Source organism: Herpailurus yagouaroundi, unplaced genomic scaffold (genome assembly GCF_014898765.1).
Source record: "Herpailurus yagouaroundi ecotype Mexico unplaced genomic scaffold, PumYag 29, whole genome shotgun sequence".
Taxonomy (NCBI): domain Eukaryota; kingdom Metazoa; phylum Chordata; class Mammalia; order Carnivora; family Felidae; genus Herpailurus; species Herpailurus yagouaroundi.
Window position 1 is genome coordinate 12,784,033 of NW_024412377.1, and position 17,004 is coordinate 12,801,036.

Here is a 17,004-nt window from a genome sequence, read left to right on the forward strand (position 1 = left end):
TGATCGTCCTCATAACATGGCAGTTGGCTTCTCCAGAAGGAGCAAAGTGGAAGCCACTGTGTCTTTTATGACCTAGCCTTGGAAGTCACACACTGTCATTTCCACGGTGTGTTACTACTTATGAAGGCCAGCCCTATTTAATGTGGGAGGAGACTACATAGGGCATGAAGGGGGTGACCGAGGACCATTATGGGAGACTGGCTACCACTAGCGTTTGTTGTTTGTCACCGATTTCCCAGTTTTAACACTTGAAGTCCCGTGTCCCAGGAAACCCAACCATCCTGGGCAAACCAGACTCCTGCCATTGCTCTGTACCCAGTGTTGGGACAGTGCTGGCACGTAGATGGCTCGGTATTTGTTAAATGAATTTTTTACTGCAGTGTTGTCTGGTGGTGATTTTTATTCCAGAAAACTTGCTTTTCAGCTTATCAAAATCTTTTAAAATAGCCTCTGGACAAGATACCCACTTGAAGAAATGTACCTAGTACTAATCATCAGTGGGGATAAGCAAAAACACTGTATTTCCAAGCTTCTCTAAAAAATAAAGCAAAAGATGGCTACATAAAGAACTTGTGGTTTTACTGTTTCTTATTCTTCTGTGGTTCTCTGGCGTCTGTTCATTCTTCATGTGTTATTTCTTCCCTGCCTCCTTCAATCCATTTTCATGACCAGAACCCATTTCAGCATCTTTGAACAGGATAGTCAAGGATGCAGATGAAAAGCCAGATGAAGAGCTACATAGGGTGAGGTCCAGAAGGGTCCCAAACATAGGAGCTTCTTTTTTTTTTTTTAATTTTTTTTTTTTTAACGTTTATTTATTTTTGAGACAGAGAGAGACAGAGCATGAACAGGGGAGGGGCAGAGAGAGAGGGAGACACAGAATCGGAAACAGGCTCCAGGCTCTGAGCTGTCAGCACAGAGCCCGACGCGGGGCTCGAACTCACGGACTGTGAGATCATGACCTGAGCCGAAGTCAGACGCTTAACCGATCAAGCCACCCAGGCGCCTCAGGAGCTTCTGTCTCCATAGAGTTTGGGATGCACCATCCATCTGGCACATGGATTTGTTCTGGTTCAACAACCTAAGAGCTCTCTTGAGTCCCATCCTTTTGGGGTTTTATAAAGCTTTCATTACATAGGCATGATTGATTAAATCTTAAGTGATTGAACTCAATATCCCGCTCCTTTCTCCACTCCAGAGGTGTGAGGGGGTGGGCCTGAAAATTTCCACCCTCTCATCACGTGGTTGGCTCCCCAGGCAACCCTCTCTCATCCTTAGGTTACCTGAGGGCTTTCCAAAAATCACCTCATTAACATAACCAAAAACACTGTTATCCTGTTAACACTTGGGTTTTTGTGAGCTCTATGCCCCGAATAGACAAAGACCAAATGTATATTTATTAAAAATCACACTCCATCCTTTAAAATATTCTACTAGTTCTAAATTAAGACATCCCTACTCTCCAGGAGTTTCTTATAATTTGATAGGGATGGTAAGAAATACACAATGAACACATTAAAGACTGGATCACATACAACAAAATATAAAGAGGCAATGGGTATTTAGAGAACTCTCATCCAATTAGAAAAGTTTTTGTTAAGGAGCTGACATTTCAGATGGGTCTTGAAGGAGAGGAAAGATTGAGGACTTCATCTGCGAATGGAGAAGGGAGGCAGAAGGTAGAAGAAATACTGTGGAGAGAGGAAAATAAGAGACATATTTAGGAAGAATATGTCTAGTTTGGGTGAAGCATAGGATACAGGTAATTAAGAGAAACTAAGACTAGAGAGGATTAAGGTATTAGGTAAAGCGTCGAATTCTATCTTCATCCGGTAAACAGTAGTGTTTCAGTTTATATGGGCATTGGGAATAGAAGGGGGCCTTGAGATCCAGCAGCAGTATCTGGAATTGTTGGAAAAAAATACTAGAAAGGAGCAGGTCTATAGCCAATAGCTCCTTGGTAAATGCAAGATGACTGACCAAGAGACCTTGCATTAAACTCCAGTACATTCAGAGAATTATGTTAATGTGTCTGATCTCTGCTGACAATGCTATAAAAAATGTTTCTTACCAAATTAATCATTTTGCTGAAGAATTTAAACCGAGACTGCCCACGTGAAAGATTTAGATTTGAAAAATATTAACAATTAGAATTCTTTCTGGATACTGTGACATAGCTCTTAAGATACACGAGCTTCACTTAATTGCCAAACTACTGAAGTTATGTTATACAGTGTAAAGGGACGGTGTCCATGAAGATGTGCTTCCTTTTCAATGCTGGAAAATGTTGGGATGTTGATTTTTGATAATTACAAAATTTAAAGTAAGAGGCAATAGGTTCATCTTCAAGTCAATTGAGATACTGGTGTTGATAGGCAGTATTATCTTGTGACAGGCTTACTACTTTTCATATACCCATATTGCAATAGCTACTTGGTTTTTAAAAGGAAAACTAAAGGGGATTGGGCTGTTTGAGATTAGTTTTGGGGTGGTAACAAAGAATATAAAAACTAACATTTATTAAATGGTTTACAATTTCTATGAATTTTGCATTTATAAAAATGTTAAGTAAAAAATTATGATTTTCAGTAAACAATTTGAAAACATTTTACTACCTCTTGTTTTTTGGGTATCTAGATATGCTGTTCTTAGATTAACAAAGAATTGAGATATTCTTAAAGAATTGAGAAAACTTGGGTTATCAGAGCATTTAAAATAGTATAGATCAGCTGGTTTCCGGATTCTTTGGAAAGAGAAAAAAATAATCTCAATAAAATAAAAACAGTCTTTAGTATTTAGTAAAGTTCTGCTAAGCTATTTAAAATTATGATCTTTCTTAATGTATTAAAAAACAAATAATATTAGATAATGTGACATATTGGAAAGAGAATAGGCTTTGCGGTCAAACTGGCTTTCCCCCTTACTAGCTATGTGACTGGATAATTTATCTAACCTTGTCCTTCTGAAAAATGCTCTTCCTACTACTTAAGTGTAGAGTCATGAGGATTACACATGATTCTAACTATAACTGAGTGTTTTCTATGTATTAGGCCAAAGTTTGGCAAACCATTCCTATAAAGGGCAAGATAGTAAATATTTTAGGCTTTGTAGGCCTAAAACTATTATCTGCCACAACTGTACAGCTTTTCTCTTTAGCATAAAAATAGCCATAGACAGTACATAAGTGAACGTTGCTGTGTTCTAACAAAACTGTATTTATGGACACTAAATTTTGAATTTTGCATATTTTACACATCATGAATTATTCTTCGGATTTCAATTTTTTTTTTTTTTAAAGCATTCTTAGTTGCTATTCCATAGAAAAACAGTGGCAGGTCAGATTTGGCCTATAGACCATAGTTTGCCAAACCCCGTCTTAGACAATTATACACTATGAGACGCAGGTGCTAATTTCATAGATGAAAGAAACAGGTGCAAATGTTATGTGACTTAGTTGGAGTCTCCCAGGGTAAGATCCATTAAAAATGACTAGTGTAGAACCTCACACATGGTCCAGAGTCAACTGAAAAAAAAGACATTTTTGCAACACTTTTCATCTTTTTATTCCATAGCATTTATTGGATTACGAGGCCAATATAGTGCCAGTCCCACTGAAATAACTTTAGAGTTTTCTTATAAGCAGATACTTATTGATTGACTTTGTTTTAATGTTTGAAAAGATGGCGTAGTTGAAACACAGGCAGGAAAAAACTTCACTGTCTTGGTTTTATATAGCCTTTTTCTCCCCTGAAAATGCTTCAGACGTTTTTCCATTTATTCTAAAAACATCCCTGTATGACAGAATAGTTCGCTTCCTAATTTTATTAATGACCTCTCATCCCACCTTAAATGCTGCAATGGAAATGGAGGAATAATACACAAAAATATAGTTCTGAGACTTTCTAGCTTCATCATGACACAAATGACCTATGAAAACAGTTTAGTAAGTGTTTTCAGAATAATTTCCTATCTTGTAACGAATATAGCTGGAGTGATGTAAAGAACTACATCAACCAAAATTATAAACAGAAAAGGAAAACGTTTAAGTCACTTTTTTTTCTTGACTGTAGATTTGCTTCTTGCCTAAAATCGCTAGTACACTGGCATTTGCCATTTTTTTAAAAGGAAAAAAGTTGCACTTACTTCAAATATATGAGTGATATGCCTAAATATGTTGAGGGTGTTTGCTAATTGCAAAGCCTTATAAATGTTTCTTTTCCTAATATTCTGCCACATTAGAAGGGGGACAGTTTTTAAAAATCACATTTGAAGATTTTTAGGGTAAGAAAAAGCAACAATGATCCAAAATGAGAATATAAACACTGTTTTAGGCCTGGATTGACCTTCCAAAGCAAGCTTGAACTTCTGAGCCCTGCTTTATCGTTTTAGGTCAAAATGCATGATCGGTGTGTGTTATTCCCATTGTCTGGTTTTGCTCATCATTTTCTATAGGAAGAGAGCAAAGCATTTTTCTACAATTCCTTTATAATAATAATAAAAAAAATCCACGTTTCACCTTTTAATGAATGCAGAAATCCTCATGATAAGGGATAAATAGTTCCCAGGGTACTGGATCAGTCACCAGGGTTTATTGTTACTATATCTTGAAATCAGAAATATATCCCCCAACACACACACACACACACACACACACACACACACACACACACACACACACCCCTTCAGCATCCCTGTTTGTCTGAATTAAGAGTACCATTATCAAAGAGTATCAATTGTGTGAATCTGTAATCACTTATGTTCTTGAATAAATAATATTGAAGTACACGTATGGTTATAATGCTACTCTCCATAGAGAGCTAGTATGTCTTCTCGAAAGTGTTACACATTTTTCTACCCTACCAACCTTGCCATCCCCACATCCCTTTTAATTTATAGTTTATAATATATGATCCTATCTTTATGGCTTATACCACCAACTCTTGAGTTTATCTTCTTGCAAGCTTGTCCAGTGACTTTTAACACGTTTTAATTACTTGGATCAATCTTCTTGTGTTCCCCTCAGTGAATAAATTGAAATGACCTGTACACTTTTTGACTTAATGGCCACAGATGCTTTTTAAATGCAGAAACATGCACATTAAAAATTTAAAAAAGAAGAATCCTGGTGACAACTATTTTATAAATATGTGACTGTATTTTTCTTTGTGTCCAGAAACTTGTATTGAATAGAATTCAGGTCTATTCCTCCCTAACCCACACAGTTCATTGATCTAACACCAGGTTTTCATTTGTACCAAAATGGGCAAGATAATGAAGGCACAGGCTCACTTTGTATCAATAAAGGACATCAAACACAGTCATGAGGCACTGATGACATATAAGCATAGTCAATCACAAAAAGCAAGTGTTCAAAGTCCTCAGTAACTTTTCTCCCTTTAACATTTGGCAAAATTCAGTCTAGATATTTTAATACCTCAGAAAGAAAAAATAAATAAGAGATGCTACATTAAAACATAAGATTACCTACAGTCTTTAGAAATATAAGGAAAGGGTAAAACGAAGGGAAGAGACCACAGATTTCCTATATTCTTGGATTATCCTTCCTTTCTGAGGGTCTCAGATGTCTGCATGCGTCTGTAGAAATGCCAGCTGTACCTGAAGACTGAAGGGATTGTTGGTAGTTGGCTGACATGGTCCCTCAACACTATTAAAAGTTTGTATCACAAAAACAAAATTAGCTTGATTTCTGCTAAGTGTTTTGTTAAAAACCTAAGTCAAATTTGGTTATTTAAAGGTGATCTAAAAAAGTTTAAAATAAAGGAAGAATATATTCTAGCTTCCCAATGAGAAACAGGTTACATATTTAGACTTCAATAGCAAATAAATACACCTTAAAGCCAAGCAAATTTCTCTCCTTTAGGAGACTCTAAGACAAACTACGAAAACAGTTCTTGTCTCTCTACCGCTGATGACAATGCCACTCATAGAACGTATCAGGAACTAATTTCACAATTTTAAGAGACTTTTTCTATGACATAATATGAAAGATGAGGGTTTAACTTAGGTCTGAGCAGGCAGAACATACCTGCACTTCATAACATCTCTATTACAAATATATGACAGTTGAACAACAAAACACAGCCCAACCTCTGTTTACATCAAAACCACTGTCTATGTGATATATAATTACTTGCTTTCGAGGGGTTAATACCACCCATTTGCAAGACCAGAGCTGGTAGTCCATGGAGCATGCCATCTATAGGTAAGCCTAAGTCTATAACTGCAGAAATAACATGGAAATGTATCAGCCTATCCAAAGTAGTTAAATATATTTTTAAAATTTTTTCCTAAGAAATTAATTTTGCTAATATTTCCCAAGTCCTCCACCTGAAGATACCTTGATAATTTTTGGTTTTTCACATCAGAATCTACCAAAATTTTTTTAACTGTTTCCAAGTATCGGTAACAAAGGAGCTGATACCGCATGTATTCACCAACGAATTGTTAATATTTCAGTGAGTTACAATAAAGTTTTTGCATGCCTGAAAAATTAATTGTAAAGGAAAAATAAGGAATAGGTGTAGGAGGATCTCAATAAGTTGGTGTTTTGCTTTAAAAACAACCTCTAATATTCATCTCTGATAACACAGCATGTATATATACGTATACAAAGTTCATTTCCATGCTTATTACATAAAAATAACTATAGGAAATATCAGTCTATCAGTATCAGCTGATATAGATCCAATTAATTCACTGCAGAAGGGAAAATAAGAAAAACAATCTGAAGTAATCAGTAAAGCCCACAGTTTAAAAAAATTTTTTTTCCTTTTCTTTTTCTTTTTTTTTTTTTTTTGCATTGTTTATAATTTTTTGGTAGTTTTATCTGTGCTGTGTTGAACAAGTTGATTCCCAGACTAATGGCCTCCTCCGAGTAGATTTGAAAGGAAGCCCGAAGCCTTCTTGCTTTGCTGTGCTTCTGCTTCTTGGTCTTGTGCAAGTCCCAATTCACTCTCAATTTGATCAAGCTCTGACTGGTCAAGTAGTTCAAAGTCATCACCTTCTTCTGTGTCTGTGTCGTCTCCCGGGCTGGGGGCAGCCTGAGAGAGTGCTTGCTTCGCGGCGCCCTCTAACTGCTCTTTGATGGCAGCCGTCACTGCGGCTGTGATGGCGTCCCCGGCCAGGTTGCGCATCAAGTGAAAGGTTTGGTCACTGCTCAGCGGAAGGGTGAGGCCAGCGGCGGACTGCCTCTCTTTGTTTGCTCTGGGACCGCTGTCCAGCTGCTCCTTTTTTCTCCTGAGCTCAGTGGGCAAGCCAAGGCTGAATTCATCTTCATCGTTTGTTCCCATGCCATTTTCTACAGATGGAAAATCGGAAAGGTCTCGAGAGAAAACTTCTTCGCTAGGCCGGTCGAGATCTGTGGAATGTGTAACAGAAGTTCATGCTTAAGCACCGTGATGAATCTGAAATGAAAGAACTGTCTAAAAGATAATCTGCTGTCCATCCCACACTCTAGGCAAACCTGACCATCTCTCTACAAGTGCACAAATTCCACATGTCCCCCCTACGTCCTTAGTTTTCCTCTTAAGTACAAAACAGTGTATGTAATGACTTGATGTTAGTTTTTATTTAAATTCCAATGAATTAACATACAGTGTATTAGTTTCAGGTGTGCAATATAGCGATTCAACACTTACATATAACACCCAGTGCTCATCACAAGTGCCCTCCTTAATCCCCATCACCTATTTAACCCATGCCCCTACCCACCTTCCTCTGGTAACCATAAGTTTGTTCTCTATTTTTTCATTTGAGAGAAAGAAAGAGAGAGGGAGGAGGAGAGAGAGAGAGAGGGAGGGAGGGGGGAGGAGAGAGAGAGAGAGAGAGAGAACACCCAAGCAGGCTCCTTGCTCAACCTGGAGTTGGATGCAGGGCTTGATCCCATGACCCTCGCTAGGAACATGACCCTAGCCAAAATCAAGAGTTGGATGCTCAACCAACTGAACCACCCAGGCGCCCCTGTTCTGTATTTTCAGAGTCTGTTTTTTGGCTCCCTCTTCTTTCCCCCCTTTGCTCATTTGTTTCTTAAATTCCACATATGTGTGAAATCATATGGTATTTGTCTTTCTCTGACTTATTTTGCTTAGCATAATACTCTCTAGCTCCATGCACGTTGTTGCAAATGGCAAGATTTCATTCCTTCTAATGGGTGGGTAATATTCCATTGTATACATGTACTGCAGTTTTAAATGTTCATCATAAACAAAAATTTCATCCTGCCCCAGGGAGGGTATTAGCTTTAAGCTAATGTGGATATGTATGCTGTATGATCACAAAGTAAAAACAATATATTTCAACTGGAGGTTTTCATGGATTCTGGTACAGCAGATGGTGAGTGTTATCCTGGCCCAGCATTTTCATCCATGAAGATCTATCTCAGCATCTGTAACCAATGTTTGTTTAAAGCAATGAATCAAAAGAAAGTATCGCTCCTTCTATTCCATGTTCAACCTAAGAGCTTACGGAAACATTTCACTTTCCATAAATATAGCTGAAAGTGACCATATCCTGTCTACCAAATTCATGTCCTGAATATATATCGGATCACGTAAGATCTGGGACATTTGAAAGCAATGTCAGGTTAGTAGGCAGACAGCGATTTTATTGTTTTTCACTTTCCACAGAAAATCTTTCAGTGTAACAGTTAACTCTTTACAATAGTAACTTGAAGTCTTCAATTTAATTAAAGCCTTCTTTGTGGGGGGCGTGACTGCTGCCCCTTTTGTTGTGTAAGTCTGAGACAGAATGCTTAAGAACAACGGGTTTGTTATCCTCATCTTGATATGTAGGGCTTGTACAGCGTGAGTGTTCCTTTTCCTTTTTTTTTTTTTTTTTTCAGTAGACCCTAAACCCAAAGTGGGCCTTAAACTCATGACCACGAGTCGCATGCTCTACCAACTAAGCCAGTCAGGCACCCCGTGCGTGTTCTGATACACTTGAAAGTTGAGGAAATTGAGGTCCACAGAAATCATGTCACCTGTTCAAGGTCACACAGTTAATGACCAAGGCAAGACTACGCTTGGGTGTCCCAATCTCCAAGCCTGTCTTTTCTCAAACACTGTATGGCCTCCCTCCTCCTCTAGAAAAAGAAAGTGCGTTCTTGCCTGTAAAAACACATATAGAACAATTCATAATCTTCTAGTGTAATCTCATATATTCAATATATGGTTAAAATGACCTGAAATAATCCAAGGAGACTAGCAAAAATTAACTTACTGTACAAGACTGTCTCTCTGTTTTAAACTTATCCTAATTAAAAAAAAAAAAAAAAAAAAAGAACTAACTTTGAAGAAAACCATGAGAAACCATGGAGTCAGCTTCGGATTTGGGGAGCTTGTCCTCCATACTTTAATCCTCTTTGATGGGGACCAGCCCTGAATACACAGGATGAAAGTGTCTCTTCCCCTCCTTCCACTGTCGCCATACACAATGCCACCAGACACTTCACAAGTTCATTGTTTTCACTGTCGGTTGTTCATTTGTTTTGAAAACAAAGGCAGATTTGGATACTGACTGGCTTGGATTTTTTTCTCCATACTTTTAAAAAAGGAATAGCTTTTGAGGTACGATTCACAGATCATAAAGTGTACACATTTCAAGTGTACAATTCAGTGGTTTTTAATATATTCACAAAGTGGGGCAACCATCCCCACTATCTAATGGCAGAACATTTACATCGTGACGAAAAACCCACACTAATTACCAGTCACCTTTCCTCCCTCCCCCAGCCCCGGCAGCCACTAACCTACTTTCTGTCCACATGGATTTGTCCATCCTGGACATTTCCTATAGATGGACTGACGCAATACGTGGACTTGTGTGTCTGGCTTCTTTCACTTAGCATAATGTTTGCAAAGCCCATCCATCTTGTGGCATGTGTCACTGCTTTGTTTTTATAGCCAAGTGACACTCCATCGTGTAGATATGCCGGATTTGGTTTATCCACTCAGCAGTTGACAGAGGCAAATATTTTTGCACGTGCTAATAATAATAAGGGCACGCAGAAATGTGAGCATACCATCAGAAGTGTCTGTCTGTGGAGTGTATCCTTCTGAAAGGTTGAAGGTCCCATTGTCAGTCCAGGAGACCTCAGATACATCCGTGTCAGACACAGACAACTCTTTAGCAGCAACCGTGAGGCTAATCTGTGTTAAGATAAATAGCAGTGGCACATTTTAAACTTCGGACAGAAATCTTTTTCAAAACTCCATATGAACACCAAAAAATGTCAGAATAATAAAAACCAGATGAGTAATTTTCCTTTTGAAACTGTTCAGTCATCTTAGAGGAATGAGAGGAGTCTATTAGGAAAATCATTCAGCTTGAGGGCATGTAAGTAAACTTAACAGTCAAACCACCCAGGAACAAACTGAAAACTAAACAAAAAAATACCTTAGGACAAAGAGCTGAAAGGTCTAATTCACTGTCCTCTTTGTGACTTTTTTCTTTATCTGCTTCTGTTGAGAGAAAATTTAGAGGCTTTCAGTTTCCTAGACAGTACATTTCATTCATTATACAGTGATATCCTGACCCTGCATTCCTCACGGTCTCCAATGCTCCCATATAATCAAATGTGTGCACACGACGTATTTGCAAAAGTCTGATTTCCAAGGGAAATGGTCCATAGAGTGGTTCTGGTAGTGTGGTCCCTGAACCAGCAGCATCAGCATCACTGATCTGATGGAACTTTTTAGAAATGCATATTCTCAGGCCCCGCCCTACACCAACTGAATCTGAAACTCTGGGGTGGGGCCCAGAAATCCAGGCTTTAATAATCCCTCCAGGTGATTCTGATGCTTGCTAGAGTTTGAGAATCTATAAAGTCATAGGCCAAGTTCAGTAGTGAATAATGATTACATTCATTTTTCCTCTGTTTTCTTTTCCTCCCCTTGTTCTCTCAATCCCCTTACACTGCTCCCACACTCTCAGCCCTAGTGTTGTTTTTTTTTATTTGCAATAGTCCACACCAAAATAAAATAACTTACACGAAAGAAATCATAAATAGCAAATACAGAATTATTGAATCCTTTTCTCCTTCCCCTGACAATTTGGATCAAAAAGTCAATTTCTTGTATGTTCGAGAAAAAAATAAAAGCCTAAATAGGCAAAAGCTGTATTACTGTGGGGGATTAACTTCTGTAATAATATGCAATAAAAGGCTAAAAGCGCCTTGAAATGTATTAAAATTGATTTCATAATAAATGGCCAGCTGATGTCTGATTCCATGCACGGTATCTAAAATTCAAATTTTACCTACCAGATCTCTTACGTTTCTTCTGATTAATATATTCTCCAATTCCAAAATCTAGTTTCAGCAGAACTGACTTGATTTTGCTGTATATTTTTTGTCCAATATCATTACACTTAAACAGTGGACACAAAAATGCACACAATACTGAAACATAAGAGGGAAGAGAACGTAGGTAAGATGGCCTTCCTTTCAAAAGGCTACATCTTAGTATTTCACAAAAATATTTCAGTTTCCTTACTGACAAATGCAAGTGTTTTACTTCGAGAAATGTTTCTGTGAAGTAAGCTCATCATTTGTATTCTTCCTCCCACAATGAAAACATTTTCTCCTGTGCGCGTGTGCACGTGTGTGCATACCCACACTATGCTTAAGGTCATTGTTTTCAAAGACTTGCTATCGTATCAACTTCCTCCTTTCAATTCTTTCAGCCTCAACAATTACACAAAGCTTACATGCTTTCTTGACAACAGTCCTGGATTAAAATCTCCACTCTATTTATTTGTTAAATAAGCCATTTCACTATAGGAAAGTTATTATCTATTAGCCTCTCATCAGTAATATTGGGATAATAACATCTGTTAGGGCTTTGTGAAGAACAAATGAGGCCAATGCGAACCATCTGAATAATGCCTTGCCCATATCAGACTCTCCTTCCCCGGCTCTTTGTTCCTTTACTTCCTAAACAAGGCAGATCATGGGCTGATATGTACATGAGTTCCACGTGGGAGAATGGATGTAAGCTTGGATCAGCTGCCATGGGTGTTATGCACCAGGAATACAAAAACAAACCAAGATGGACACCGTGAATGTATTGTATTCCCTGGTGTTTATTTCTTTGTTGTTGTTAGAAAATGTGCCCATTTACCTTTTAAATAGGAGTTGCAAACCCCAATATCACTAGAAGCCAAGGAAGTATATGTACATTTTAAAAGCCGGTATAAGAAAAATAGGGAAATATGAGGGTTAGTTAAATGGAGAGTGCCTGTCCCATCTCAAGGTGGCAGCACCAGATCATATTTTCCAAGCCAAGCTGGAAATCTATACTTTTTTACAGCATTTTGGAGTTGTATTTGACATACAATAAATTGTACATATTTAAAGTATACAGTCGGACACATTTTGCCATACGCATACAACTAAGAAACCATCACCACAATGAAGATAGTAAACATATCCATCACCCCCTGAAGTTTCCTCACCTTCCTATTCATTAATCCTTCCCCTGCCTTTCCCTCCCTCCTCCTCCCTGGGCAACCCTCTGTGTGCTTTGCCGCTGAAGATTAGTTTGAATTATGCATAAATGGAATCATACAGTAAATGTTCTTTTTTACCTGACTTTTTCCCACTCGATGTAATTATTTTGAGATTTAGCCAGACTGTGGCATACATCAACGTATTAGTGCTGAGTGGTCACTGAATGGCTATGCCACAGGTTGTTTACCCATGCCTCTATGGGTGGACGTAAGGACTGTGTTCTGTTTTTGGCTACTACAAATACAGGTGCTGTGAACATGTGCATACGAGTCTTTGCGTAAATGTATACTTTCATTTCTCCTGGGTAAATACCTGGCTGTGGAATAGCTGGATCACGTACAGTTTTTAAGAAATTGCCAGACTGTTACCCAAACTGGCTGTGCCATTGTACCTACCCCCTACCAGTACAGGTCTCTAGGAAAAGGAAAAACCTTTTACAGCAGGAACTTAAAGAAGGATCCATGTGCTTTATAATTAAAAACTCATCCCTCCTCTTCCAAACTATGGAAGGTCCTCCTGACCATTAAATGATACCATATGCATCACATAAATCAGCCGAATGTTCTACTATACTTACACAGTAGATAGCTGAGTATAACCCCAGGAATGTAACTTCCCAAGACCGTAAAAAATGTGCACACACTGCAGACCAGGAGACAAAACTAGAAATGATAGAAACAACATGTGACAGTTATACAGAACTCCCAGACCTTTTAGAGGACAGGATACACACCCAATTAGTTATCTATATGCGATCTGTCCCGTTACGGCAAACGTTGTTCAAACCGTGTTCTTTTGTACTCGGGTCTGACAAATGACTGCTGGTGTTCAACCAGCCTCAGTCCACTTTAACACTTAGTAACCATCATTTTGAGGTTCTAGAAGCTCGTTTCTGGCACCGAGAACATCTCCCATTAATCATCCCTGTGGCTCTCTTCCTGCCAGATGCAAGAGAACTGAAGAGTAGTATGTCCCCAGAAACTTTTTTTTACTCGGGATCAGTCACTGAAAATAATGCAGACTGGCAAATAAACTTGCAAGTTCAAACTACTTCTATAAGCTCATCAAAAATTCATAAACACAGCAAAATATTACAGAAATTAGAGGCACTTACATAAATATAATTTGCACAGCTGATAAGCAGCTGGGATGAATCCACTGGCCATTACTATCCTCCTTCCTAACCATATCCATCCCTCAGATTGACCCCATTTCTAGGTTACTTAGAAACCAGCTGGGAATGAAATGAAATTCCCTAAGTGAAATGTGCTTCATTTCCTTCTCTCTGTCAGTTAGGACCAACAAAATCTTGGTTGTTTTAACAAATTTAAACATCATGATAAAAATGCTCCTATAAAGCCCTTCACAGGTTTTCCTCATCCTACTCTTAAAAATAAACTATCTTTCTTCTTTTGATTCATCTTTAAGTTACGGCATTAAACTGGGAAGCAAAATTAAGGGAATTTCAAAAAGCCATATAAGGAAAGGATACATAACTCCGATCAGTAACTGCTTGACACTAAGGGGGTCTAAAATTCAGACTAACTTTGATTTTCCATTCTTTGGCATTGGGTTAATTAATTCACTAGTCAAAAGAACAGAGGAGCTTACGCAACAAAATTAGGAGCTGTTTCTGAAGCAGCAAGGCCGTTGAAGAATACGGAATTCTCATAGCAAAATGGAAGAGGAAAGACCATAAAAGTTGAAAGAATAAGTCTATGAAAGCATGACCATATCCAGAATTCAGTTTCAGAAAGAGATTTCATACTATCCACTAGATTTGTAACATCATCATGTTAAGCCAACTGACTTAAGAGCACATTAGGACAATCCAACACACAAATTTTACGTTCAGAATCTTCTAAAAATGTGTTTAATCATGTCAGTGATTTTGATGATTGGATGATCAATAATCATCAAAAATGCAACTCTCCCTTGCCACCACATGAGTATCTATCCTAAGAATTACCTTCAGTGATTAAAAAAAAAAAATCCATGCATATACAACATTGCCATTTTAATATGCTCAAAATATGTCTAAACATAATTCTATTACTCAATTCTACTGAAGTTAAGAGATTGCCCATACATGGTACAACCAGAGGGATTTTTAGGCTGTACCAACATTCCTAGGCTCTTCCTTCCAACTACAGGCGGAGGTTCAAGGAACTCGAACACAGACATAGAAGCAAAAGGTTCTGTTGATGGTTCTGCCCTTAAACCCATGCTCTCACCATCACAGCTGAAGCCACCTCGACACATCCAAGTACTCCAAAGATGTGCACCACATAATCCCTTCCAAACCACTTTCGAACCTTCTCCCCAGGGGTTTGCATCGTAATTGGAAAAACACTCATTCCATTTACATCATCCCTATGAGTGTCTTTGCCAGAGGTTTTCTTTCTTAAAGAAGTCTTAAATAAACCAAGAATCTCTACTTTTTAGACTAAAAGGGAGACTCCGTTATCTCCAAAAGCATCCTCAAAGGACTATCTGTTCACTTCACCTCCTTCTGACTTCAGCACTGGCCTACATAATATAAACTGACATTTTTTATTGAAATGTAACTGACATGCAATATTATATGAGTTTCAGGTGTACAACACAGTGGTGAGTTTCATCACTGGAAGCTGGTACTTCTTAATCCCGTTCACCTATTTTGCCCATCGCCCTGCCCTCTTCTCTCTGGCAACCACCAATGTGTTCTCTGTAATTGTATGTATTTTTTTTTTTACTGTGTCTGCTTTTAAACTGAAATTCCTCATAAGATATTTTTTTCTCCTCGGTCTGGCCCATAAGACCAATCATCATTCGTTTTTGTTAATGAGTTAGATAAATATGCATAAAATAGAAAACTAACACGATTTCAATATATAAAGTTGAGGATTTTCTAGGGCTAACACACTAACATTTCCGAACCTTGCTAATGTCAGCTTCATGGCATGTGTTCCTAGCATATTATATCCAGGATTGGAGAACCCTTACAAGCTGGTACATTAGGTTAATTCATTCGTTTCCAATTTGTTGCACATTTTAAAGCACACACAGTCATTCTCCTGTACTGAAAGACTTGCCTTGCCGGGGCTCTGCTGTTTAAAAAGAGACATTTCTTGAAGAAATAGGCTGAAATTCATCCATGATTCTGCAATACAGTGGCTGAGCCTCGGTCTTTCATCCGGTTTGGAATTGATAACTTCCCAGCTAAAGAGAGAAAAAGAAAACAACGAGTTTTAGCCGAACTTCTGATGATCCATTCAGCATTGCTTGTTTCAGCAAATATTTCTGGAGCACCTTCTATTGGCCACACTCTCTGGAAACGACCTGCAAATTCAGAGGTGAACAAGCCAGATACCTGTCGGATGAAGCTGACGCCCTGAGAGAAGAGATACAGGCTGAACAACTAACTACACGATTATCCCATTGCAATGAAGGGATCGCTGAGGGAGAGGTATAGGGTGGGGGCTTTGGGACATCTCTGAAGTCACTTCTGTGCTAACATCTGGATTAGTAGTAGTTTATGCCGAGGGCTCGGAAGGGTTCCAAACAGCACAGTGTACGACATACGAAGAGACCTGGAGCCAGAAGGAGATAGTGACACCATCCCACAGGGCCCCGCGTGTGGCCCCGCAGAGTCGGCCAGAAGAGTAACGCTGCCCGAAGCTGGGAAGGTGAGATGGGACCTCATCATACTGGGCCTTGAGGGACCTGTTAGGAATGTTTTGAACCTTAAGGATAGGGAAGCCACAGTGCTTTTAGAGGAACTTTGGCATCCATCTTCTGACCATCATCATCGTCATCAACAATGCCTTTTCAATATATATTCTAGTTGGTCAATTCAACAGCCTCAAAGTACCTTGTCTTTTTCTACTGTAACTTCTCCCAATCGTCATGGTAGAATGTGTTGGCTGTGACGCCTGTGTCAGGCATGTGCTGTGTGTCCCTGCCCTCGTTTTCTGGCAGGGACCTCAATAAGCTAACACCAGTAACAATCTCCCCAGGAGGAAGGCATGCAGACACAGGGCATTCCCTCAAATACAATGACATCGAGTTCAAATCCCACTCTTGCAATACTAACTCGTCACGAAAATATACCAGTTCAAACAATCTATCAAGGGCCCCCAAATTCATTCATTTAATGGATAATCATTAGTACCTACCCTGTGGAATCTGCTGCCATAGAGCTAAGGATATGGCAATAAATGAATGTTTCTTGTTAGTGAACTATCATCCGAGCTATGACTGCAAGGGAGTCAGGGTGAGAGGATCTCTGGATTCAAATCCAGCAGTCCTAAGACAAATCAAAACTACCCTGGCCCTTCGATGGCCAACTCCCCAGAGACTGTGTACATGTAGGTTCTATTTCCTTTTAATATACCTTGAACACTAAGACAATTTGTAGATTAGATAATTAAATTTCCTTTTTTAATACAAATTTTAAGTTATAGTTAAAGAAATGCATTAAAAAAGAAAAAAAAATG

General features: G+C 38.6%; 1 protein-coding gene across 2 annotated transcripts in view; it reads right to left on the reverse strand.

Moving 5' to 3' along the window:
• Positions 1-6,373: 6,373 nt before the first annotated feature.
• RETREG1 (reticulophagy regulator 1) overlaps positions 6,374-17,004 on the reverse strand; it is a 92,299-nt gene continuing 81,668 nt past the window's right edge. For both annotated transcript variants that reach the window (XM_040494280.1, XM_040494287.1), the window contains 6 exons: positions 15,601-15,727; positions 13,104-13,188; positions 11,279-11,416; positions 10,414-10,478; positions 10,040-10,166; positions 6,374-7,378 (listed from right to left, as the gene is read on the reverse strand). In XM_040494280.1, the coding sequence (XP_040350214.1) occupies positions 6,879-7,378; positions 10,040-10,166; positions 10,414-10,478; positions 11,279-11,416; positions 13,104-13,188; positions 15,601-15,727 (1,042 nt within the window). In that variant the 3' untranslated portion in view covers positions 6,374-6,878. The remainder of the gene's footprint in view (positions 7,379-10,039; positions 10,167-10,413; positions 10,479-11,278; positions 11,417-13,103; positions 13,189-15,600; positions 15,728-17,004) is intronic.